Source organism: Aplysia californica, unplaced genomic scaffold, assembly GCF_000002075.1.
Source record: "Aplysia californica isolate F4 #8 unplaced genomic scaffold, AplCal3.0 scaffold00104, whole genome shotgun sequence".
In the NCBI taxonomy this organism is placed as follows: Eukaryota; Metazoa; Mollusca; class Gastropoda; order Aplysiida; family Aplysiidae; genus Aplysia; species Aplysia californica.
In genome coordinates this window covers 812,830-839,990 of record NW_004797374.1, presented here as the reverse complement: position 1 = coordinate 839,990, position 27,161 = coordinate 812,830, and the positions used below count along the sequence as shown (strand labels likewise).

The window sequence follows — 27,161 nt, the reverse complement described above, 5'->3', positions numbered from 1 at the left end:
TAATCTGAAGCTTCAACATTTATTAGTGAATAAAATGGATAAATAAACAAATATTATAAATAAATAAATTCCACTTCATTGATCCCTTGCCAAATTTGTTTTACAATGTGGGGCATAAATACACAAATATAAAATGAATACAGAAATACATATTAATAAATAAGACTAATACACAGTATCACAGTAAATAGCGGCGCTAAACCTAGGCCTATATCACATCACATTTTGCAAAAATACGTAAAACAAACATAGGCAGATTGCCACTGTGCAACGCCATGGGTTTGTGTGTGTGTGTGTGTGTGTGTGTGTGTGTGTGTGTGTGTGTATGTGTGTTTGTGTGTGTGTTTGTTTGTTTGTTTCTGTTGACTTTTAATTTGTTAATTTAACTAGTGTTACCGCGTTTTGCTCAAGAACACGCCCCAGTGACCACCCACCTAAAACCTGTTCTGCTGATACAAGCTTGACCTTATTGCAACATGTAATTTTGAGCCTGAGCTCACTATAGGCACTCGGCCACTGGAGCCTCCCTGGTGAAAAATCACAGTAACCGTTGATTGTTATACAAAGTTACCCTAGAAGCAGAATTAAACTTGAGTTGAACCAGGTGGCTAAAGTTGTGGCTCCCCAAAACAAAGACGAGCCTAATCAAGGTGATCAAGAGCTCATGAAAGAGAAGGAAGTACACCCCATCAAAAGGTCTCTCCCTCCTCCAACCGTCATCAAGGAGAATGTCCCTACATCTCTCATCACCCCCCCCCCCCAACAAAAAAATTATATATTTAAAAAATTAAACTACCAAACCTCTTTCCTTTATCCGTCCGTACAGTATTTGGCTGAGACTGTTTGCTATGTTGAAACCCTAGGGCTACCGATGATCAAGACGAAAATGGCCTGTGAGTAAATTGCTAATTACGAGTACTTTATTTGAATCTGATTAAAACTTACAAAACATGTCTTATCCTCATCTAGACACATTTAAAGGTAGTTCACGTGTTCATCAAAGCAGTTTACCCCTCGGTTCATCACAGAATATATCCCCGCTTTAAAGAAAAATAAAACTCCTTCAAGAGAATGAAGCCAATCTTGTGCGTTTGCGATGCGATTAACATCAGCTCTGAATATTTTCATGTAAGATCGCTTTAGGGACAAGAAAAGATGAGAGTCAAAAGGAACAACGGTTAGGACAATGAAGAGCATTAGCAAAACTCCCCCTGCCATGTATCCATTCTTTAGTCAGATTCATCGTGCGAGCAGTATATTGTACTTGTGTTGGTCCTATCGGAGACGTACGTTTTACTCGGAGGTCCCACCTCTCAATTAAATAACCTAATAATGCTGATAAGGGCGTTTAACACATACACTTACTTTACTTATAAACGTTTGGTTGCGTTGCTGGCATTTTGACAACGTCAAAAAATTTGCACCGCTCTTTGCATGCAGTTTATATAGATACATGTAGTGAAAATAGTCTTTAGGGCCATATTCAGGTTATTCCAAAAACAGAAACATTTCTGCAGAGACGGAATGTATGACCAAAACCCAATAGATTTATGGGAAAGGCAACGTCATTTGAAACATGGACAACATAACAAAACGGTATCTATGTCATTATGGAAAACTTGTTTTGTTTTTTTTAATCGTAATAATCGTCCTTTGTTAGAATAGCATTTCACCTCAATAGGGCAGGGCTGTCTAGCTCAAATTTCCCATCTCAAGTAGATTCAGAAGCAGTTTCAGGTCTTTAGGACAAAAATCAGATAGTTCAAGGACAAAAAGGGTAAAAATAAAAGGAAGATTAACCCGATATGAGTAGTCAACATTGACTGGAGTTTGCTTCTAGCAATACCATTGTATAATTAATACTGTAAAAATATTTATCACGTGATAATATTACTATAAAAAGAACAATAGGAATAAGTTTGGGAAGTATTGAATATTTAGTCTGTAATTAAGTATTTAACTTCTTTCTTGGCGAAGGTTTTTTTTAGCAGAGTTTGTCTCCAACTCGCTTCGAGTCTCAGTGACACGTAACATGGCTCAGTCTGACGTGACTTAGACATCTCTGCGACGTGACTAACTTCGTGACGTGACCTAAATATCTCCATGACGTAACTTAGACATCTTGGCGACGTGAATGAGACATCTCTGTGACGTGACTTAGACATCTCTGGAGCGCACAAAGATCCGCTTGGAAGCGTTGATGTCCTCCAGCTGTTTCGAGCTGAAGCAGAAAATCATCTCCTTCTGGCCCACCTTAGCTGGTGTGATGGGAAGTTTGGCGACGAACGCACTTTTAGCTGCCACGTTCCTGTGATGTGGAACATTTTAAAATACCGTTAGTTCATCTACAACATCTGGAAAAACGACCGAACTTTTTTCAGTTGCACGAATATAAAAAGTATGTGTTTTGAATCACTTTGGCTTTGGATTTCCCTAGTCCTTTTCTTAATTCCATGGGTCTCAGCATATTATATTCTTGTGGTGGTTACAAATCAAACCTCATAACACGGTGGTCTTGGGATTTATTCTTTATTAGGATCAAACTGGAATTTTGCAGGGTTTTTAATGACCATGTGTTACTGTCTGTTTTATAGTTGACGAAAGTTTAATAAGACCTGGATGTTGATAACCCCACCATAACCGAAAAAATAATATGATTGAAGGAGTCTGAAAAATAAAAGGTCTAAGTCACATTAAGTTCTCTTCGAGAAAAAAAATATGACTTAAGCATGATGTACCACTGCGTTTTGGTTGATTTGCAAAGGCCATAGCTCTGGTTAGAAACCATCCAATCTTTTATTCAAATGCTACATTTTGCAATTTCCCTGACATGCGTCGTTATATTAAGGCCTGTGATTTTAGCCATGAATAATTTGTTGTTGGCGAGCGATCAAGTAAGGTTTGTGCCTTCCTTCCTCTTAAACATCTATCGTCTTTACCTCTGCTCCTTCTTTTCTGTCACTCTCTAACATGACACCTCTAATCTTGGCACTTATATCCTGACCTATTTGTGTTGAAAACTCCGATTGTCGGTGGTTGGCGGATGCTCTAGTGTGGTATGCTTCTTTTTGCCTATCAAAAACTATCGTCCATCTCTCTCCTCCTCCTTTTTGTGTTTGTTACTCTCTTGTAACACCTAATCTTCGGCACTTATGAGACCTTATTTTGTTGGAAACACCGTTATAATCTGACTAAAACTAAAACTTAACTTCGATTCCTTAAAACTCTTATTAAAACGTTTTTACCGTCATGAACTATGTCTCTTAAAGCGCACTTTCCAGTCCAGGGACAGAGCCTTCAATAACATTTCCTAAGCGTAGAAGGGAGTCACACTTCATAGCCTTCTACTCACCCTTGCGGGAAATGCAGAGCTTTTCCTATCCCATCCACGGTAACTTTACAGTCAGTCAGAGTTGTGTCCATCGGGTTTTTAAAGGAAACTTCCACTTTGAATTCTCTTCCCTTGACAGCTTCTTCTTGTGCCTGAGGAAATGAAAGTAGGAGAACGTATGAAAGATTCGTCATCCTCATCATCATCATCATCATCATCATCATCATCATCATCATCATCATCATCATCATCATCATCATCATCAAATCTTTGGCACTAATATACCCTTATTGTGTTGTAGGTGCCGTCAAACGCTTACTCAAGCTAAAACAAGAGAAATGAAGAGGTCTTACTAACAAGTGAAAGGAAATAATTTTATTTACTCCCACTCACGTTGACAATGAGATGTGGTTTCTTCAGTCTGCAGTCATCTTTGGTGATGAAACATTGGTTGGTCTCTCGCACCAAAGCCCACACAGACACGTCCAGCATACAGCAGTCTTTGAGCTTCTCCAAGTAATCTTGGGCTTTAACAATGACTGGTACAGTCGCTACAGGATAAAATGCGATTTTGTTATCATTATCATTGTCTTCGTTGTCGTCGTCGTCTTCGTAGTCGTTGTTGTCGTCGTCGTTGTCATTATCATCATCATCATCATCATCATCATCCTCATCATCATCATCATCATCATCATCATCATCATCATCACCATCATCATCATCATCATCATCATCATCATCATCTAATTAATTGATTTAAAAAGCAGAAAACCGCATCAACGATTTTGGAGAGTTTCAGAAAAATCATTGTAGCTGTAATAAATACGTAAGAAATCTTTCAACATGAAGATACTCCAAGAATATGCATGAAAATTAAAGAATGACAACGAGAGGAAGAAGCACTCTATTTCCATCTGAATAGAGATATGAAACAACGGAAGTTTTAGAATGTAAAGATAGTCATGTAGAACTTCCGTTTAAAGTTAAGAGACACTGGAGTAGAATATATAGTGGGTATGGGGAATGAGTAACTAAAATATAATTATGCAGTGCTCCTCTCTAGCAAAGGTGCAGGAATAAAGATTTCACGATTTCAATTACTTTGTATAAGGGTTACCTAAGAAGGTGATAGAAGTGATAGAGTCTTTGAGAAAGACCTAAAATTCAAATAGATTTTATACGTTTCTGACGTGGTATCTTAAAGTGACGAAAGTTCATTGCCAGGGACAGATTGTGATAGTGAGCATTTACAAATCATCTGTAAGCTGCAGCTAAAAGAGAAGTAATCAAACAAATAACGCAAGTACGAACTAAACTTTCTTAAAACTGTTTGTTTGTTTAGTATAGGGTTTTACGGCGCTCGCAACTGCATAGGTCATATGAGCGCGCGGGACACACCTAATATTTTCAGTTCGTAGGAAATTTGGAATTTTGCCCGGGTGGCGGCCGAAGCCTACTCTTGTCGATTTTAGACCACCAAGGGATCTTTAACGTGCGCAACTTGCACACGGGCCCTCCGAGATGTTTCGCCCTTGTCCGAGAAGGCTAGGTGTAGATCTTTCCTACCAGAAGATCAGGGGTGTAGTAGAAAGACAGCAGTTAGGAGGAGCCAAGGAGTAGCAGTAGAAAGGCTGCAGAAAGAGTCAGGAGCCCAGAGGAGGGGGCAAAGGAGGTGAGGGGGTGGGGGCAGAAAGTGGAAATGAAAGCAGACAACAGAACATTGTTAGAGATCAGGAAAGGATGTGAAAGGAGACAATTTTAGAGAAGAAAATTTTTTGGTCGCTACCCGGAATCGAACCCGGGACCTTTGAATGAGAGGCCAACACCTTAACCTCTAGGCCACGAGAGCCCCCTATTTCTTAAAACTATCTTGAAGACAGATCAAAAATTGACCCAAACAATATTTACCCTAGTTTCCCTACGACGTCTATGTTACGTAATCGATATCAGAAATGCTGACGGCACAGTTCTCATTGCAGATTTGGAGTTGAAAAAACAAATTCTATTGCTTCTTGATATTGGGGTGACTGAAAGTGAACGTAAGGAGCTACTTTTTTTAAAGTCTACCTGCTGCATGAGAGATTACAAGGGGGAACATAAATGCGTTTAGATGATATAATATAAAATATGGTGAAAAAAGAAACAAACTAACGATACCAAACTGAAGCAAATGTGACTTAAAAGGCAATGTAGACAGTTACTCACAGTTTCCTTTCTTCAGAATCTTGTTCTCGAAGGGGACAGAGACAATTTTGTCAGCGAGCACTCCTGTGTAGAACATTGTTTTGACGACAAGCCGGCCGCTCACTGTGCGCTCTGCGTCACTTTTGTTGGTGAGATTGAGCGACACTTTGAAGTCTTCACCGACCCACGTATTGGCCGCTTCTTGTACCACTTCGAAATCCACATCCTGGGAGTAAAGTGTAGCGTGTATGAGTTTAACGCACCTATCAACGCAGTTGGGTTATCTAAGAGGCGAAACTCCGAATTTAACGCCCGTCTCCGATAGGACCGAGCCAAAAGGGTTGACAGCCTTGAACACTCCACAAAACGACAAGTTCAGGAACATCCATTCTGGGATTTGAACTAGGACCATTTGGTCCATAGCCCAGCTTAATATTTAATATCAGATGAGCAAACGGAGCGCCCATCCTTGGAATGAATAATGTAAGTGATTGGTAATTTTATTGAAAAGGGTACAGTTCAATTGAGACTAGGTTCAATAGAAATAACAGTGTCAGGTGATAGAATTTGGAAAATATGGTTGCACCTGTTTTTGGGCTACTCCTTTTGTCGTATTCTTTTAATAAACAAACCAAAAACAAACAAAAAACAAAAAAATCCGGATTAGCAGATGTTCCTAAATTTATGTTCCGACAAAAAAAGGAAATAGGGGGCCCCATCGGTATCGTGAAAGACAACAGGAGGACAAAATGATGCACCCTGAATGGACACCAAGAACAGAAAAACGATCAAGAGGAAGAACAGAAAGAAAGTACAGTAACAAGATAACATCAGAGAGCGAACAAGTACAACCTGACACGGAGACCAGCTGATAGAACAGAGCGGAGGTCGTTGTTGGAGGGACACATCCTGCAGTGAATAGAGAACACATAGAAGCTAAGAAAGGAAGAAAGAAAGAAAGGAAGAAAGAAAGAAAGAAAGAAAGAAAAGGAAAAAATAACTTGTTCTCTATATACAGGGTGATCCAAAAAAAACGTTTACAACTTTTTTTCTGAATATCTCGCGCAAAAAATGTTCTAAAATGCTGTAATTTGGAACAGATATAATTCATTCAAAAGGAATGTGTTTGATATAAAATCCACAAAGAAGAAACATGTTTTGAAAACGGAAACGGCTAAGAGAAAAAAGCACCCCAAAAAACGCAAAGTTCACCAATGTTTAAAAATCTTGTTAAGGAAGTCGTGAAAACATTAGTTGACCATTTTCCTTATTTTCTCTTTGACATTAATTTTCCGTCCTTTGACAATTAAACAATATTTAATTTCTTTTACAGAGTTTTAAAACAATGATTTCATTCTGAAATTCCTAGAAGCAGTGCTCCTCATTCTCTCCTTTGGACTCGACTCATTTTTAACGCGTCGTTCGAAATGTTCAGTGGCGCCCTAACACAAGGACCTGCTAAACCATGAGTTTTTGAAGCCACATACACTGTACACATTCACTAAGAAGTGGCTTCTAGAGACAATAGAGTGGGGTGCCCAATAGACAGCATTTTTGGAGTTGACATATCCCGCAGGGTGAAAATGGGCTTTGCACTAAACTAAATGTTATCGAGGAAATGATCCCTCTTTACAAGACAATCAAGGAATCATGAACACATTGCCATGTTCTGATTCCACGTCATCTCGGCGTAGCGAAGATGAACATGGTATATTCGTAGGTTAAGATCTGCCATGAGAATGCAGACTGTTGATGTGTAGGAAAGTCCTAACTGCAGATCGTCTATGGACAGACGTCTCATGGGATTCGGCTACTGAAATCTGCACTCTGGTGACGTTTAAAGGGCTGCGCATGGTGCGTGTTCGACCTGAAGTGGTCATGTTTTTAAAGAACTTTTTAGTTCTGATTCGCTATAGGCCCAAACTGACGGAACTTCTCTACTCATTATGCCAAAGGTCTCGAAGGCACCTAAGCATTCTCTCCATGCCGTGCGCAGAACTTACGAAATGTCTGGGATGGTGAGTTGGTGGAGAGGTAATGTTCAATACAAAAAGCTCTTTGCTCTTTACTAAACGTAGTCATGATCTCAGCAGGCAAACGAAATTTGTGAAAAGTGATATCTGCAGACTTCTGTTGACTTGTTAGACTGCTGTAGCTTGCAATATGGCGCGATTGTTGCAACTTTTAGTGGTAGGCCTAAAGCGAATTTGTGCGTCATGCTATGAAAATGGCGAAAAGGTTGAAAATGGGTTGTTTTTTAATGCACTATATAGAGCAAAACCGTTCTATGTACTTATCTAAAATACATATCAGAAAAATTCCTTTTGGCTTCCAAACGTTTTGTTCAAATCTGAAACGCAAAACTTCAGTATGGAGGAAGATATTTACAAAAAAGTTGTAAAGTTTTTTTTGGATCACCTAGTATATTACGTTATTGAGGTCGCGCTTTCCCATTATTTGGCAACGCTAAGAAGACGCCATTGTTTTGGGTCACTCGATTGCAAAAGACGATCAACTCAAACAGATATTCAAACATTATTATTCTTCTTCGATCAGGCTTTTCTTTAAAACAACAACACAATATTATGTATGCTATAAAATAGTATTATCCCTGCTTCTGAATTTGTGTATTATGGTACGAGATGTGCCACCACATTACCTTTGGTCTTCCGCTGATCGGGCATAATAATAATAATGATATACAATTATTATTGTGTCCACTATGTCTTTAAACAGTATTTATTGTGCGCTCGTTGGCGCAACGTCTCCTACCTGTGCAGTGGTTTTGTAGACGTTCTCTTTCGTGGACGCCAGCTGGTTGGCCTTCAGAACAACTGCCCTCTCTTCAGCAGACCCTGGAGATCGTTGGAGGGAAAGTAGAGAGAAAGAGAGAGAGAGAAGGGGGTATAGAACGAGAGAGAGGGGGATAGAAACAGAGAAGGGGAAGAGAGGAGAGAGAAGAGAGAAATGGAGAGGGGGGAGAGAGAGGAGAGAGAGACAAGAGGAAAGAAGGGAGAGATGGAGAAAAAAAGAGAGAAAGAGAGGGAGAAAGAGAGAGAGAGAGAGAGAGAGAGAGAAAGAGAGAGGGAGGGAGGGAGTGATATGGATAGACAGACAGATAGAGAGAGAAAGAGAAAGACTGAGAGAGAAATCGAGAGGGGTAGGAAGAGAGGGGGAGAGAAGGGGGGTGAAAGAGACAGAGGGGAGAGAGATGGATAGATAGATAGATATAGAAAGAGAGAGAGAGAGAGAGAGAGAGAGAGAGAGAGAGAGAGAGACAGAGACAGAGAGACAGAGAAAGAGAGAGAGAGAGAGAGACAGAGAGAGAGAGAGAGAGAGAGAGAGAGAGAGAGAGAGAGAGAGAGAGAGAGAGAGAGAGAACACGAGCTCGCTTGAAAGTTAAACATCCACCGGGGCACAAAGAAATAAATCACGCTGAAAACAGAAAATTGCGTCTAGTTCTTGTTGTTAAAGTAAAAATATAAAGATGGAAAAAAAGCCGAATACTGCGTGTGCCAAAGGGAATTCTTGTGAAATCTTAGACATTTTACAGGTGCAAACATGTAAATCAAGATTTTAACTTTATAGATGTAAGTTGAATAGCGATATTCTAAAACATGATGGGAACAGAATAAATAGATATAGTTGAGGTCACAAGGGTAAGAAGATTTCGGGATAGAGTGGTGCGTGATTGCAAAAATATGTTGTTACAAAACTCATACCAGTTTATCATTATGACATTATTGTTGGGGGGAACTGCAAAAAGAACAAAGAGAGGAGAGGGGCAGGTGAGAAAGAGAAAGATAAAGAGATTAAAAGAGCGAGAGACAGAGAGCGAGAGAGAGGGAGAGAGAGAGAAACAGAAAGAGGGGGCAGAGACAGGGAGAAAGTGGAAAATGAGAGAGAGAGAGAGAGAGAGAGAGAGAGAGAGAGGGGGGGGGGGATAGAGAGAGAGGAGGAGAAAGAAAAAACGAGAGGGAGAGAGAGAGAGAGAGAGAGCGGCAGAGAAAGAAAGCGGGTGGGGGAAGAGGGCGGGAGAGAGAGAGAGAGAGAGAGAGAGAGAGAGAGAGAGAGAGAGAGAGAGATAATATGTGCTCACATGCATTAAAACAAGCTTTTAACATCTACTCACCTTCTTTCGGCTTGTACTGGTGTGTAATATCCTCTCTCTCATCCGAGTTGGGCATCTTTGTACTAATACATTTTCCAACCCTGTCACCAGAAGAAATGATAGACATCCAACAACTGAGAGTGATCACTTATATTGATAAACAATTATATCGTTTTGGGCAGGGCAGCCATGGCAAGAATCCATTTCTACAGACTTTAACATAAGTTAAGGACCACCTTGACAGACAGCCCTGATTTTTTTTTTATCCTTTAAAAAGACAGCAAGGAATGTTTCAAAATGTTTTGCTCTGAAAGTGTTAATGGGTTACCAATGCGTTCCTAAACGGGCAAAGGTTCCTAAACGGGCAAAGGTTCCTAAACGGGCAAAACCGCAACGTGCAGCATGCAAATTCTCGGGGAATTTTAGACAAATTTGCGAGTTAAAGGGACCAGTTAGATTCTATGTTGAAGTCTGTAGCTCCGAGTCGCAGATGTGTGCAATACAGAAATTACACTGATTCTGTTACCCCCTTAACCAGTCGGCTATACACACGCGCGCGCGCGCGCGGGCGCACACATACTCTCATACACACACACACACACACACACACACAGCCACTACACACACACACACACGCATGCACATACACACACACACACACACACACATACACACACACACACACACACTCACACACACACACGCATGTGCGCACACCACACACAAAAACACATCACCAACAACAACAATAACAATAACAACAACTACAACAACGATAACGACAACGACAACACGAGATACGGTACACGTTCGTTTCTTGTGGGACCATCTTTAGTGTCATAATTGCGTCACACACACACACACACACACACACACACACACACACACACACACACACACACACACAATAACAACAATAACAATAACCAAAATAACAGCAACAACAACAACTACAACAACAACAACAACCAAAAACAGCAACAGCAACAGCAACAACAGCGACAACAACCAGATAACGTACACGTTCGTTTCTTTTTTTACTATCTTCATTATCCCAGTTGCATCAGGGAACCATTTGAAACGATCGGCGTTCACTTCTGCAAACACGAACGGGCCGTCATACGGCATGTTTACCTCCCCTTGCCTGATGGCAGCCACGGAAACTGGCCCACAGCAGTATGTTCCTGACGACAGAAAAGTGGTAAGCATGGTCGATAAGCATTGTCCAAATTGTTGTGTCAGAATACGATGGAATTAAGCGATCGTCAGTTGCTGTTGTTTGTTTTGTTGAGTTTTTGTTTTGTTGTTTGTTTGTTGTTTTTGTTGTTTTTCTTTGGGGGGAGGGGGCATTTTGAGTTACTTGTACCATCTTCAAGCTAATTCATGTGTCTTGCATTCTATGAAAAAATACCCATCTATCTTGAATAAAAGTGGAGATATTTCCGACTGAAGAAGGTGGGGGTCACCTGATTTCGGAGGTAAATCTATCGAGAAAGTGGCCACCAAAACTTGATAACTTTCCTAGATTGAGAGACGTTGGGAAATGAAAATTTACTTTTTGTTTTGTTTTGGTGCCTTTAATCCAGGTTTTTAAATTTAAAAAATTCAGACAGAAATTTGTTATAAAATATACTTTTTTTAATCGAAAAAAAGTTGGCAAACCGGCGGGAAAATGCCGTTTTCTTCAAAAATTCCACTAGCGCCTGATTTCAATACGATGCCTCGTATTCAAATAGTGGGGTTCGAAGTTGCTTGACTTTCACATGTGAATTCGTTCATCGACCACAGCTAATACTAATAGTGTCAATGATGCTGTTTAATCTTGGACAACTGTCGCCTTCCAAGTAGAATACTCTATAGTGTGCTGATTTCAGGGAATCTTTCTCTAGGCTGGACAGAAAAAAACGGTAACAAGAAGCTGACTAAGAACACCCTGACTGGTACTCCTTAGACTTATCTGGAGTTGTTTAATTTGAAGAGAGACGCGTAAGGTACAAAGAACCGAGGCTTTAGCTGAGAAAACCGTGAGAGATTCCCCTCCCAACCTGGTCCAGTCCCACCCCTCCCCCCACATCAGGAGACATTTCCGGGTAAAGATCAGCCATTTCTGCGTCCCCCCCCCCCCCAAAAAAAAAAAAACAACAACAACAACCCCCAAAACAGACGCTCACATTGGCCGCGTCCAACCGATTTCGCTATGCATGCTGGACTGAACTGAGTGGTCATTACTATAAGTGTTGAGTTCTTCAACTGATTTCAACCAACTTCTATGGTGTAGCAGTTTGGTGCTTCGCTGTTTTACGTTGGAGACCCGAATTCGATTCTCGAGTTAAGAGAAAAATTGTATCGAGTATCTCGGTCTTTCTGCAGGGAGGTTGTATCACTCTTAGCCCGGGTTGGTCCTGACAGGCAGGGTTAGAAGCCCGCCACATAAATTATTTAAATTGTGTCAAAAGGGGGGGGGGGCGTAAAAACACCTACAAGTTTGAACAGATCAATGTAAAGGTAAATTACCACTTTGTGTCTCACAGTTCCCCCTACTGTTTGCTCACCATCGGATAACTCCTGCGGTGTACTGTCAACTACCTGCCAGCCTCCAAAACCTGCCGGTAGATCCGGTCTGGCCATCCAGGACTCATTCCACACATGAAAATTCCTGAAAGTAAATTTTGATTTGTGTTGGTACGCCAAAGTAAGCCCTCAAGTCTGAACTTTACGAGAAAAGAGATGGACCCGTTTTTGTTACGCAAGGTGTACATTACATCTATTAACCTTAAGCTTTTATGTCATGGCTTGAGGGAGCCGACTATGAATTTTACTCATTCTTAATCTTTTCTGTAACACAATAACTATATTGACGCAAAGCAAAATACTCATTAACATCGTCTCCATGTCTGGAAGCTACAACCCATCCCCACATAGTTACACTTTGGTTGCTCCGTTCTAAAAAAATGTTCTGCAAATGTGAGGCAGCGTGGTGGAATCAGGCTCTCGTCAATTTTTGGGCATGTAGAGTTATTGTTATCATCTTAAAGCTGGTTCACTTGTCTTTATTTGGATGAAGAAAATATCCATTTATCTTGAATACAAGTCGAGATATTTGCGAATGAAGGAGGTGGGGGTCACCTGTTTTCAGAGGTAAAATTAGTTAGAAAATGGTTGGCAAAGAACAGTTATTTCCTTAGCTTAAAAGTCCAGGTCTACTGAAAACTTACATTTTTTTGTGCCTATAATCAACGTTTTACAGAAAAATCCACACAGAAAAGAGTTCCTTAATGGGCATGAAAGGTGTTCGGCCAAAAAAACATAAATTTGATAAAAATTCACAAACCAGAGGAAAAATGCGCGTTTTTTCACTTTGATTATTTTGACGAGAGCCTGATTCCACCACGCTGCCTCACAAATGCTTTAAAACGTTTTCAGAAAGGCCAAGTATATTTCCTTTTTTCTGTTACGTCTTTTCTCTTAACACGCCCACCTCCTAGATGATCTAAATTGTGTTGGTGGCAGAGTAGAAAACACTTTTTTCTTCTTCAGATGCCAGGTCTGTAGTAGAAACTGACGATCATGGTACCCCATTCCTTCCTGTAGTCTGTCTTCTTGACCAGCTTGGTTTTTCTCTTTAAGTGACTCGTTTCAAAGTTGTTCAGGCCATCTGTGTATGTTGTTCTTTGTCTTCCTCTGCTCTTCTTTTCCTTTACTAGATGACCCCAAAAAAGCCTTTACACACGGAGACGCCATAAAAACGGTTAAAATAGAGATAAAAACACACAAAATTCTTATATGTATTTGGTAACCATTCGGATTTATTGCGACAAATAAAATAAAAATTCCAGGTTTGAAGGAAGTTAGAGTACATATCATGCTCAATGTGACATCTGTTTCGGGCGATACACGCTCTGAGCACTGGACGAAATTGTCTACATTTTCCATTCGCAGGGCCTTTGATGTACCGCGATCTTGTATGGTTTAACCTTCAGATTGTTATTCAACATGCACCGAACAGATTCTCTAGCCAATAGTTAATTCAATACTATGACGATGAACAGACTTTTTAGGTTCTTTTCTCCCAGACTTCATCACACTGCCACATTCTCAGCAGTGCGCACTTGCATGGGTCTCCCACTGTGGGTTACCTTAGATTTTTCATCTCTTGTTTTTATTTTCAACAGAGCCATGTGACTTGAAGTCAGCCACCCTCTAAGCATCGTTATTTCACTTGGTGTTTTCTTACGATCTTTGGTGTTAATTCTAAACAATTTACAGAAGAGATTCCCTGTTTGCATCTAGGGGACTTTGTTTCGACATATTATATGTTTCAACCATAAAAATACGTTGTTCAACAGTGAACTGTGTCTTCGAAGTGCTTCCAAGATATTATTGTTTTTGTTACAAGTTTCTCTTTCCGGATGGTTCAGCTTGCTTCCTATTAATTTTTGTGTAAATTGTGCCGTTTGGCGGAGAGTTATAAGCTTTCCAGCGAGTAAAGATGGGTTTTTTTCGGGGGGGGGGGGTAGTAGGTATATTTTAATACAGTATCAGTTTCTCACGTCAATTTGATTTATTTCTGTGGGCGGTTAGAATCTCAATGATCTTTTTCTTTTGAGAAGACACCTGCCGTGCATTTAGATTAAACAACACCTTACCACATACTGTCGGACCTTTCCTCGTCCACTTCGCCGTGCTTGTCCACTATCATGTCAATAGTGATGGAGCCGTCCATGTCGTGAGCGGAGGAAAAGTTGGTCACGCTTCTTGTGGGGATTCCCAGAGCTCGGGCGACTGAAGGAAACCAAAGCAAAAGTGTAATTTATAAACATTTTGACGTATACAATTGGAATTTCCAGAGCGCAACCAAATATCCTCTTATTACAAGATAAATCACTTCTCTCTTTGAGCAAAAATTTAAAAAATAAATAAATAAAACCCGGATCCTCAAAATTGCAATCATTTTTGTTAAGGGGACTATAACCGTTGGCAATCTTATTGTATCGATATCCTCAAAAAGTGCGCAGCTCTGATAGTGCGAGGCTTTGATAGTTTTTTCCTCGAAAGTGCTCGGCTCTGATGTTCTCCCATTATTATCATATTATTATTATTGTTTTTATCATTATTATTATTATTATTATTATTATTATTATTATTATTATTATTATTATTATTATTATTATTATTATTATTACTATGTGTCCGACACGTCCTTAAATGTGTTTTCCTCATACCAAGGGACTTACTTGTGGTACAGAGACCGGAGAAGACCCAACACTGTCCGTAGCGAACCGGCCGTTTGCTGTCCCAGTACGACTCCAGGATGGCCACAGAGCCGGTCCAGCTGAGAGGTGAACGACCTCCTTCATAGTTCCCGGACCAGCTGCCCACCAGCACGCCGTTGTCGCCTTGGTCGAAGTTTATCTGTGAGAAAAAAACAACAACAGAAAAACAGAAACAAAAAGAAACAAAAAAAGAAAAATCAGAAAAAGGGATTTAAAAAAAGCGCGGCAGAAATACTAGCTCATCGTTATCGCCGATGCCAACGTTTATCTGAAAAAGGGGGGAAAGCGGGGGGGGGGGGGGGGGGTTAAGAACAACAGAAATACTATACACCGTTATTTTATATGTCAAAGTTCATCTGCGAAAGAAAAATGGAAAGAAAAAACAAGGGGAAAAAAGCTCCACATAAATACTAGCACAGCGCGTTTGTGTAAAAGTTTACAGTAAAAAAAATTTTTTTTTTTTAAATTTTGCCCATTACTTCGTATATCAAAGTTTACCAGCCCAAAAAAGAGGGGGGAGGGGGAGAAGAGAAAAGGGGAGAAAAGCACAGAATATATATATCAGCACACCGTTATTGTGTGTGCCAAAAAGTATACCAGCACAAAAAGAAAAAGAAAAGAAAAACACCCGAAGAAAAAACCACAACATGCATACTATTGTTAACTTGCGTGCCATTACCGCGTGGGGCTCTTGTGACCTAGAGATTAAGGTGTTCGCCTCACATTCAAAGACCTCGGGTTCGAATCCGGGTAGCGAGGGAAAAAATTTGTTCTCGAAAATTGTCTCCTTTCACCTCCTTTCCTGCTCTCTAGAAATGTTCTGTCGTCTGCTTTCGTCTCCACTTTCTGCCCCCACCCCCTCACCTCCTTTGCCCCCTTGTCTGGGCTCCTGACTCTTTCTACAGCCTTTCTACTGCTACTCCTTAGCTCCCTCTTAGCTCCCTCTTACTGCTGTCTTTCAGCCACACCCCTGATCTTATGGTAGGAAAGATTAACACCTAGCTTTCTCGGACAAGAGCGAAAATCTCGGAGGTCCCGTGTACAAGTTGCCAACATTAAAGATCCCTTGGTGGTCTAAAATCGATTAGAGTAGGCTTCGGCCGCCACCCAGGCAAAATTCAAAATTTCATACCAACTGACCTGCGCGCTCATATGACTTTATGCAGTTGCGAGCGCCGTAAAACACTTACCAAAAAAAAGCAACCCAAAAAATACCAACATTATCGTGTGTCAAAATAAACCTGTATTATTTTTTTAACACGACAGAAATACTTGCCTACCGTTTTTTATTTCATGCCTTGTCAAAGATTACCAGGAAATAAATAATAAAACACCCCAGCACCTACCATGGCCGTGATTTTCCTGATAACTTTGATCGGGTCTCCCCGAACAGGCCACTGGATACCTGAGATTTCCAATAAGTACATGGCCACATCCAACATACAGCTTTCGAACTGTGGACCAAGCGTTAAGCGAATGAATAAAAATGAAAGAGTGCTTTTAAAAAATAAAATTTTATACTGAAATAAGAGAGGGGAAAAGCAAATAAACGAATAGCCTTTGTTAGGGGTCTCGAACGTACGACCCGTTGGTCAATTATAAAGGCCGCAGGACCATAATTATTTTGCAGACGACAGCTTATGACGATTATACGAAAGCGAAAGGCAAAGTTCATTGACTCACAATGCGGAAAGAAGCATTGGAGAAAAATATTATTGTAACAACAGGCACGTTTGACGGAAAGAGAGGCAAAGGTAGACAGAGGGAAAAGATACTGGAAAGGGTTAACAACATGGCTGGGAACCGCAAGAACAACAGACACCGTTGCTGCAACGCAAGACAGAGTGAAGCGGGAGTTCATGATCGACCACGCCAGTCGGCAAGGCACCGGATATTGATGATTTGAAATAAAAATGTATTGTTAGTGCAGCCTTCACGTTTTTCTCTCGTGCCCCTTTTTGTCGAGGTGTCGCCTTGGATTCTTACATTTTATATTACTTTTGCGTTGCCTTACCTCAGGTTCGTGACAGTTTCCAGTTTCCAGTAATATTTGTGTCTGAGACCTAGGCATGACTTTAATGTTATGCTTTTTCATGTAATACGTGAATGCAAGTGCGTGTGGGGCTGGGGGGGGGGGGGGGGGGGTATCTGCGTGTGTGTATATTATGTGTGTCTATTTGTGTGTGTGTGAGTGTGTGTGTGTGTGTGTGTGTGTGTGTGTGTGTGTGTGTGTGTGTGTGTGTGTGTGTGTGTGTGTGTGTGTGTGTGTGTCTGTGAAATGTTTGATACTGCCCAGGCTCAGCCGGACTGTACCTCTGGCAGCCACTCCCGTCCCGAGTAATTTGAGTTTAAGACTCGTAGGCTACGTGACGAGTGAATGAAGACGGAAATAGAACGAAACAACGCATTTTTTAAAAATGTATGTGTCTGTGCACCCCCATTGACACAATTTAGATCGTCTAAGAGGCGGGCTTCGGGTCCGGTCCGTTAGGGTAAACCCAGGAGGAGAGGGTTATAAGAGTCCAAAAGAAGGACCGAGATACTAGATAGAAAGTCTCCCTACTCGGGAACCGAACTCGGGTCTCTTACATGCGACAGGGAAGAGCTTAATTGCTACATCACAGACGCTGGGAGAGAGAGAGAGAGAGAGAGAGAGAGAGAGGGAGAGGGAGAGGGAGACGGAGAGAGAGAGAGAGAGAGCGAGAGAGAGAGAGATACGCAGAAGATGAGTAAGAGACAAACAGACTGCAGAAGACAAAATATAAGACGTTATAGCACTCAAACCCAAATAAAACTTTCACATTTCACGAACAAAATACTGAGGAGAAATTTTTACCAAGTATCTCGGTTTGTCTCCAGGAGTGGTGGGTCCTACTCAACCCGAGTTGACCCTGACGGGCAGGATTGGAAGCCCACCTCTTAAACGATCTAAATTGTGTAGGTGTTAACGTAAAACCACTCACATTAATACTTGTATTGGCTATTTTGTTGTTTTTGTTGTTGTTGTTGTTTCTTTTTTGTTCCGTGTCCTGATTCTGGTGCCAACATTTGAAAGAGTAATATTTGTGAGGTGTCGTGGTGAAATCAAGCTCTCGTCAAAATATTGAAAACGAAGAAACCGGCATATTTCTGTCGGTTTGAAATTTTTTTAATCGTATTTTTGTTCATTGGCTCAACACTTTGTATGTCCAATTAAAAATACATTTTGGTGTGGATTTTACTGGGCGGGGGGGGGGGTTGATTAAAGGCTCTAAAAATGTAAATTTGTGAGGCAGCGTGGTGGAATCATGCTCTCGTCAAAATAATCAAGGTGAAGAAACTTGCATTTTTCCGCAGGTTTGTGAATTTTTATCAAATTTTTGTTTATTGCCTCAACACCTTTCATGTAATTTAAAGAACTCATTTATGTGTAGATTTTTCTGAAAAACGTTGATGTTGATTAAAGGCACAAAACAGGAAAATTTTCAGTTACCGCGGACTCTTAAGCTAAGGAAATAACTTATCTTTGGCAGCCATTTTCTCACTAATTTTACCTCTGAAAACAGGTGACCCCCACCTCCTTCCTTCGCAAATATCTCAACTTGTATTCAAGATAAATGGATATTTTTTTCATCCAAATAAAGACAAGTAAAAAAGCTTTAAGATGATACCAATAACTCTATATGCCCCAAAATTGACGAGAGCCTGATTCCATCACGCTGCCTCACATTTTCTTGTTTCAATGGATTCTCAAGCTATGAAAGTTACCGAAAATCTAGTGGCCCTTTTCTCGCTAATTTTATCTCTGAAGCTAGGCGAGCCCCACCTTCTTCAATCACATTGACAGACTTTTTTTCAAGATAGCTTTAATATAATATTAATATCTCCATATTATATGCCCAAAAATTGACAAGCGCCTGATTTCGCCGCGCCGTGTCACATTAATTGTTGTTTTCTTTCTGTTTTGTTTTCGGAACGGGGGGAGGGGGGGTTGTTTATTTGTTGGGGGTGGGATGGAGAGGGGTGGTTCTTTTTGGTTCTTTTTATTTTTAATACCGAGAGTATAATAGTCTACCTGTCCAAAGTTCCATGGCTTGCTTGTGATCTGTCGACTATTGCCGGAGTAGATCCTGCCGCTCTCGTTGAGAACGTATTCCTGCAAGAGTTTCTCGTCGTCCAGATACACCGTGTCATCTGAAGGGAAAGCCGCTTGATTTATTTATTTATTTATTTATTTATCTGTAATGTAAGTAAGAAATTTACGGCGCATTAGGGTCATATCATATAAGTGTCGAAGATTACAGGTGTTACAAGAGATTAACTAACACAAAAGAAGGAGGAGAGATAAGGACGATAGACTGATGTTTGATCTGAAAGAAGGAGCAAATCAAACCCGAGCTCCCAACAACCACCCACTATAACCGTTTTAAAAAGTGTCAATAAATCGTTACCCTATAATCACAAAGTTCTATCTGCCCAGTACCTAGTTTTGAGCATTTTGGCGTAAAAATGTTGAGTGTCACAACATGTTAATCATTTTCGAATGCAATTCTTTGAGTACCTTGATAACGACTACGAATAATGTTACTTGATATAGCAGATAGAACACAATTTCCTTTCTTGCCTCACGGTTTTAGTAAATCTAAACGGCCAAAAATTTCAGATAGAAGTTTGTAATTCTAAGGCAGAGAAATACCAGCCCACGCGTCAGTTTATAAGGGCATCACTTGCTCATTTTCTTATTACTGGCGTCTGTGGTGTAGCGGTCAAGTATTTTGCTTTGGCATGCAGGAGACCCGAGTTCGATTCCTGAGAAGGGAGAAATTTTTAATGAATATCTCGATCTTTCTGTTGGGGATGTTGTATTCTTCTCAGCCCAGGTAGATTTTGACAGGTAAGGTTGGCAGCCCGCCTCCTAAATTATCGTGATGCGTGCTGATAAAATGGGTTACTTCTCACTATCAGATTATGAAGATTTCCACTGATGCCATTTTCTTCAAGTCTAGCACGTCTTTGACCATTTTGAACTAAAAAGTTTTTAGTTGTACAAACTCTACCCATAAATTTCACATTGCTCTTTTAGGCTTCGGCTGCCACCCGAGCAAAATTCTAAATTTCCTAACAACTGAAAATGTTTAATGTGTCCCGCGCGCTCATAGGACCGTATGCAGTTGCGAGCGCCGTAAAACACTTACCGATAAAAAAAGAGCGAGAGCTCACCTTTGCACCAAGGGTTGAACAGAATGTAGATAGGGTCTTCGTGCTCGTAGCGATAGACATCCACACTGCTGTGGCTGTTCTCTTTCTTGAACACATTCAGCTTCAGATCCCACTTGCCCACGTAGCAGGTGGGTGGGGTGAAAATAGTCACTAGCAGCGAATTGCTCTGGCAAAAAGTTAAAAATATTTTAAATAATGCATTTGAAAGCGCATACCCACGCTCTACAGCATTGCCATGATCTACAACCATTTACAGCCATTTATTATCCTTGCAGACCCTAGTCACCAATGGAAATAGTCCAAGACGGCCACCCAGAGTCGAAGAGAAAAACGTGATTGTCTAAGGACGGTGGACTTTTGGGCAGTGTCATTTTAATAAAGAAGAAAAAAAAAACATCCCAGGGATTGGGGGGGGGGTGGAAAGCCGCGGTTTGTACTGGTGATTGGAAAGGTGGCCCTATAGAGTAGGTTCGACGTTCTAAGCATGAGTTTACCGAGTTTTGAGAAATTTGACGTAAAAAATGTTGAGTTTCACATAACGTCAAGCTTTTTCGAATGCTGTCCTTGATATCTTCATAACAGCTCCGACTAATCTGACGATTTTGATATAGCAGATAGAACATTTGGTTTCTAGCATCATGTTCTTAGTTACTCAAAACGGCCAAAAATGTCAGATAGAACTTTATAATTCTGAGGTAGCGAAGTGTGAAGTCGAAGTGAACACAATAATAAATAAGTCCTTGCCAATACAACAAGTGCAATGCTGACAGGTTTAGTGAGAACATTGATGGCTTCATTATGACTGACATCTGGTGTTGTGGCGCATCAATCAGACAACTCGTCCTCGCACGTGAAAGACGTGAGTTCGATTCCCGCGTGGGATAACTTATTACTAGGTATGTGTCTCCGTCTTTCTGCTAGGATGTTGTATCCCTCTCGGCCCGAGTTGACCCTGACAGGAAGGGTTGAAGCCCACATCCTAAGTGATCGAAATAGTGTTGATGGCAAAGACTCAAGATATATTATGTATTTTGAAAGATTTTTATACTGTGAATGGACCAGCGTGCTTGAAACGTGTCATCGTGTTAGAGGTCGAGGTGTCTATTTTGTTCTTTTTCTTTTTTTGTGAAGCACATATAGCCACTACACAAGTGATCGTTATCATCATCATCATCATCATCATCATCATCATCATCATCATCATCATCATCATCATCATCATCATCATCATCATCATCATCATCATCATCATCACATAAACTCGGTATTAAAAAACAAGAACAGCAGCGCTTCTCGAAAAAGATACTTTGCATCCTTGACCTTGGTTTCTTCTCCAGATGAATAACTATTCATTAAATTCACTGACAAAGTCACCGTAACGATGCCCCTACTAACCTGTTGTTTCAGGATCTTTGCGCCCCATTCCTTGGGCTTGTCCTCGTCAGAGAGAAGGAACTCAACTTCTGTTCCTTTAGCCGGTGAGGGCTTGTCACCTGAGAGAGTTTTGGACGGAAGCGTCACATACACATGCACAAACACAAACGCAAACACATACACAGACACATACGCATACGTACATGCTTACGCATACGCATACGCATAAGCATACCAATACACATACACATACACATACCTTTACTCATAAACATAGTTATAAACATACTCATTAACATACATATACACGTACACATATACATAGTGCTAACCATACTCATTAACATACGCATACACATATACAGAGACATACACATACACATTACATTAACATACTCGTAAACATTGACATACAAAAACTCATTAATATGCACATACATACACAATAATATGCACTTGCAGAATCAATACATTATTTTTTTCATTGTTCTTTCTCTGTCTTTTCTCATCTGAAAACAAGCAAAGCAACGTACCCTTGCTAGATGCATGCCTACTCTAACGCCTGACGTAGCTAAATAACGTGCAGCACTCAGAAAAAAGAGAGACCATGGTAATGTTGTGAAAATTTTCCAGCTGGAATGACAACTGATCCGGTGACAGAAACGAATAAGAGATTAGATAAAACAAACAAAATATATCAGTAAAACTGAACAGAAGATGACTCTCCAACAGATTATGCCTTCAGGTCCCTTCCACACTACATTCACACGTCTTAGAAATTAAGGCCAAAGATCAAAACACTGTTGACTTCAACACAATTTCCACTAGAGAGTTTACAGTTACAGAAAATTCTCTGATTTCCACATACCACGCTCCTCCATGCTCATAAGCATAATCTTCTCCAAATATGCACGACATAAACAATCACCCATTCCGATATAGAAATATTATTAATATTTTACTTACCAACGAACAAAATTACCCAGCAGTCACTTTTTATAACACGTTACAAGTGTTTTACGAACTTATCGTCACAATTTAGATCAGTAAAGAAGCGGGCTTTGACCCAGTCTATCATGACCAACCAGGCCTAAGAGGCACCCAAGCAGACAGAAAAAGAAATATGTTCTCGATTTTTTAACATAAATAAATTTTAAATAATAAATTCCCCACTCGAGAATTTAACTTGGGTTCCTGCGTGCGACAGCGACACAACTAACCACTTCAACACATACGTCTGACCAACAGTCACATTGACACAACCACACAGCAGACGAAAACTTACCAGCCTCAAAGGCAATGCGAAGATAGTCTGTCTTACTGTCATACGGCTTGGAGAATTTCACTTGAATGTTGAAAGGTTGCCCCCTCCTGACCACGAGCTTCGGTCTCTCCTGGTGTGAGCCACAGATATCATACTCGTCAGTTCTGTGAGCTTTTGTGTTAGCCGGAACCGTCAGGTCTACATGACGGACTGTCAGGACTTTGACGGGGTCGGGCTCTTGCGGGGACAAATAGGCACAATGTTTGAGAGATTTTTGTTTGTGTTTCTACTATCTTTAGTGTCTTTATAATTTTCACTCACACACACACACACACACACACACACACACACACACACACACACACACACACACACACACACACACACACAGACACACACACCCAGACACACATACATACACAAACACGTACACACATACACACACACAAACACACACACAAACACACACACACACAAAGCTACAGCAAAAAGGGCCTAGATAAAAGAGGAAAATTCCCAAGTACATGAACCTTATCTCTTGGCCACCTATTTAAGATAGTCACCTGTACAAATTATAGCCACGTCCCATTCCTCCCCTTGCTTGGGGGGGGGGGGTCAATTTTTCGGGGGAAGGGGGTGCATTCTTATACATTTTAAAAATTATTTTTAATGGGTAATGACAATGTGTAAGATGTCCACCTGTCGAAGACAATCACTTTTCTCCTCGACAAATGGATGGCCGTCTTAGACAGGGTCGAGTGTACTTACTGGGTGGTGGTGAGGAAGCACCGCGTTCTGCGCTGTCATTGTTACCTCTCTCCCCCCCGTAAACGTAAACTCTGTTGGTGCTGTGAAAGAAAAAAACCCAACAAAACAATAACGAAAAAATATGTGTTTGTTTCACAATATAAGACACCCCCCCCCCCCCCGGGGGGGTACTACTGCCTGAAGTGTCTTTAGGCCATTCCCAAGGGGGGGGGGGGGACATTAACAGAACAGTAAAATTGTAAATGGGCTGATTCACCAATGTCATGCTCATAACTGTGCCTGAATTGCAACAGGGAACTGCTGCATTTTCTTACTTTATCCTCACTATCGTCATTTTTCCTCTACTTCTTTTGTATATTTATTGTCACTCTCTTGTTACCCGCTATTTTGGGGTGCCTTGATAGTCGAAGCTGACTTTGTGCTGTTGAAGCTACAGAGGTGAGCAGAGTGAGCCAGATTCCCCGTTTGGACTTCTCTGTTGAAATCCACCCCTTGGCGCTCATATGACCTTATGCAGTTGCGAGCGCCGTAAAACCTCTACTAAAACTTTTTTTTAAACAGTGTAAGAGGAAACATAGGCATGTGCTTTTAACCCTTTCATTATCTTGCGACCCAAAAGCCAAGAGTGTGTGGAGTAGTGGTTCGGCGCTTTCGCCATTGCACGCAGGAGACTCGGGTTCGGTCTCTGAGTGGGGAGTGGAGAGCAGTTCCTAGAGAATCTGCCTTTCCGCTGGCGTGCTGTATTCCCCTCAGTCCGACTCGGCCCTGACTGGCCCTTAATTATCGAAATTGGGTCGATGCTGGTGTAAAAAAAAATCTTATTCTTTTTTAAGCAATCTAAAAGACAAAACAGGCACGGTAGCCTAGAATGACTGAACTTCGTGCACGCCGAGCTCGTACAGTATGGCGTTATTCCCCTTTGTCTTATAACAGAATGCAAGGAAGGATTTCGGGAAAACAGTACCATGGTTCACTTATCTGCACTGATATTGAGTGGATAGGGGAATGCCATAAAATTTAATATAAAAATATTATACTTTTACATGTATCGAACTGGAGCAGGGGGGGGGGGAGGGGGGCTGACACATCTTTACCGAAAAGCAAATTTTTCAGGACAGAAAGAAAGAAAAAACTGTTTCATTCTTTGAAAAAGTTGAACCTACTCGTATATTGTGTATTTTTTATCTTGCTTTTTTTGCGACACTTAGAGTTTGGATTTCGACAACATACTGCTTGGGCGCATGCAATCAATATCATAGATTTAAAGAAACAGTATTTCTTAGCATTAAAAAAATCTAGGCAAAGTGGGCCTACATTTTAACAACAGGCAGCCTATATTTCCAATGGTTCATTGGGCTGTGAGCCTTAATCTAATCAATTTGGCTCGTGGAGAAATGTTCGCCGTATGTGATGCATCGAGGTGAAATCAGGCGCCTGTCAAAATAATGATTTCGAAGAAATCAACATTTTGGTTGGCATTTCTATGGAATTTTGCGTGTGTGTGTGTTTGTGTGTGTGTGTGTGTGTGTGTGTGTGTGTGTGTGTGTGTGTGTGTGTGTGTGTGTGTGTGTGTGTGTGTGTGTGTGTGTGTGTGTGTGTGTGTGTGTGTTGGTATCAATGCCCTGCATTGAATTGTACAGGAAAAAAATTATGAAAAACACAAAAACGTATATTTTTAAAGCCTTACCAAACCTTAGTTGTTATTTTCACATTTATTTTACCTCTGACACAAGGCAACCTCTACCTCCTTCAATGGCAAATATCTCGACGTCTGCTCAAGATAAATATATGGGTATCTTTTTCATCAAAAGCAAGAAAAATGAATAGTCTTTATGATAATATCAATAACTCCACATGCTCAAAAACCAGGTTCCAACACATCGTTACACATATTACCACGGTGTCTAATTACATTATGAAAGCCGGGGACACTTCACTACCCTAGAATTACAATGTTCTATTGGACAATGTTGGCCATGTTGAGTTACAAAGACCATGAGGTCAGAAACCAAGATTAATGTTGAGTCTGCTCTATCAAAATCGTAAGATTATTCGGAGTCGTTATCAAGATATTCAAAGAACTGCATTCGAAAAAGCTTGGCATGTTTGAGACTCAAAATCTTTGACGTTTAATTTCTCAAAAAACAGGAACTGGGAAGATAGAACTTTGTAATTCTGATGTAGTTATTTGGTTGGATCAGGGTTGATGAAAAGGATATTGAAAAAAAAATCTAGTTCCTCAACAAAACCGGCTGGTTCTATTTCTATCCGAGAACTGGACCAGGATGACATCGTTAAGCCTTACCCAAAGTGACGTGTCAGACTGTCAGGAAAACGGCTGTTGAAGGTCCTCACAAAATCCGTAAGGCGGGATCTGCCGTTGTGGCCTCCGTACAAGCCTCCGGAGTAAACGGTGTTACGTGGCATGCTGGTGGCCTTGAGGCGGTTTGGCGAGGAAGGAATGGGTTCAGAACCTGGGGTGAGGTGATTTGGTTCCCGAGTCAAAGGAATCCAGTTTTGTTGTTCTTGTTGTTTTTTGTTTTGCTTTGTTTATTTGGGGGGGGGGGGGGTGATTTGGGCTTTTTTAATAGCAAAGACAGTAATTTTATTAGTTAACGCATGTTTAGCTTTTAATTCGGTAAAAGTTTTATGGCACTTCCAACACAAATGGGTTATATTATAAGAGCTGAGACAGTAACATACAAAGAAAACAAGGAGGAAAGGTTATGGACGCCATGTTGTTTTACCTACTTATAGTTCTACGATTAGAGGCAAAGGGCAAGTGATATGGTTTTTCTCCTCTATTTTTTTTCAAACCACGACATTTTTCTTTTAGATATTACATGTATTTCTAAACTTTCTGAACTTTTAAAATTCAGGTACGTGTATCTCTTTTCTTCTGAAATATCTCAGGAAAAAATAATGAAAATTAATGTTGTCCTCTACAATGATTTTCTCAACTTTGTGCTTCGCAAAATTCTCACCTTGACTCTTAGCTCTGTCAAACATCAAGGTGGTTCAAAGATTTTAACTGGGGTATTTGGGGAAGTGGAGGATTTTTTATATGACAGTGTTCGTGTAAATGACAGGGTGCTCAGTTTTCCCAGACCAACATGCATATGATTTCAGGACGGGAGAATAATTTGAAGAAAAGATACATTGTATGCGAACTTATCTCATGCCACAGCTTACCGGGGTATTACTGGTCGGCTGGTTTGCTTAGGTCTCATTATATTGGTCACGTTATCACGCCTTACTAGAGAAAACACGCTCGTGAATAATTGCTTCTAGTACTAAAGGTGCCCTACTCAACTTCGACACAATTTGCGAGGCATCGTGTTGAAATCAGGCGCTCGTAAAAATTATGAAATCAAAGAAATCGGAATTATTTTACCCGACGGGCAATTGTTTTCCTAATTTTCTTTCTTTCTTTTTTTTTTTTAGCTCAACGCCTTTTATGTCCATTTAAAAACACATTATTGTGTGCATTTCATGGAAACTTCAGTTATCAAGGATTCTCAGGCTATGGAAGTTACCAAACTTTGGTAGCCATTTACTTCTGAAACCAGGGGAACCTGACCTCCTTCAATGGCAAACATTCCGACTTCTATTCAAGATAGATGGATATTTCTTTCACCTAAAGGGAGGCAAATAAAC

At 40.6% G+C, this 27,161-nt stretch overlaps 1 protein-coding gene across 1 annotated transcript; it reads right to left on the bottom strand.

Moving 5' to 3' along the window:
- LOC101864519 (annulin) lies at positions 1–26,513 on the bottom strand. The gene is made up of 18 exons (XM_035968997.1): positions 26,489–26,513; positions 25,810–25,978; positions 23,505–23,584; positions 22,758–22,973; positions 21,494–21,591; positions 20,099–20,264; positions 18,954–19,072; positions 16,246–16,353; positions 14,861–15,038; positions 14,273–14,408; positions 12,179–12,282; positions 10,648–10,810; positions 9,648–9,727; positions 8,288–8,370; positions 5,537–5,741; positions 3,725–3,882; positions 3,353–3,483; positions 1–2,308 (listed from the first exon to the last, which is right to left on the bottom strand). The coding sequence occupies exons 1-18, from the start codon at positions 26,511–26,513 to the stop codon at positions 2,158–2,160; spliced, it is 2,370 nt and encodes a 789-aa protein (XP_035824890.1). The 3' UTR covers positions 1–2,157.
- Between the last annotated feature and the right edge of the window lie 648 nt (positions 26,514–27,161).

What these genes read in the sequence shown, in the direction of transcription:
- LOC101864519 (XM_035968997.1), bottom strand. Translation starts at nt 26,513, where the DNA reads ATGTTTGACAGAGCTAAGAGTCAAG. An exon ending in TCAGGAAAATCACGGCCATG is followed by an intron (nt 15,039 to 16,245) that starts GTAGGTGCTGGG and finishes TTTTTCTCACAG; the next exon opens with ATAAACTTCGACCAAGGCGA. An exon ending in GCTCTGCATTTCCCGCAAGG is followed by an intron (nt 2,309 to 3,352) that starts GTGAGTAGAAGG and finishes TCCACATCACAG; the next exon opens with GAACGTGGCAGCTAAAAGTG.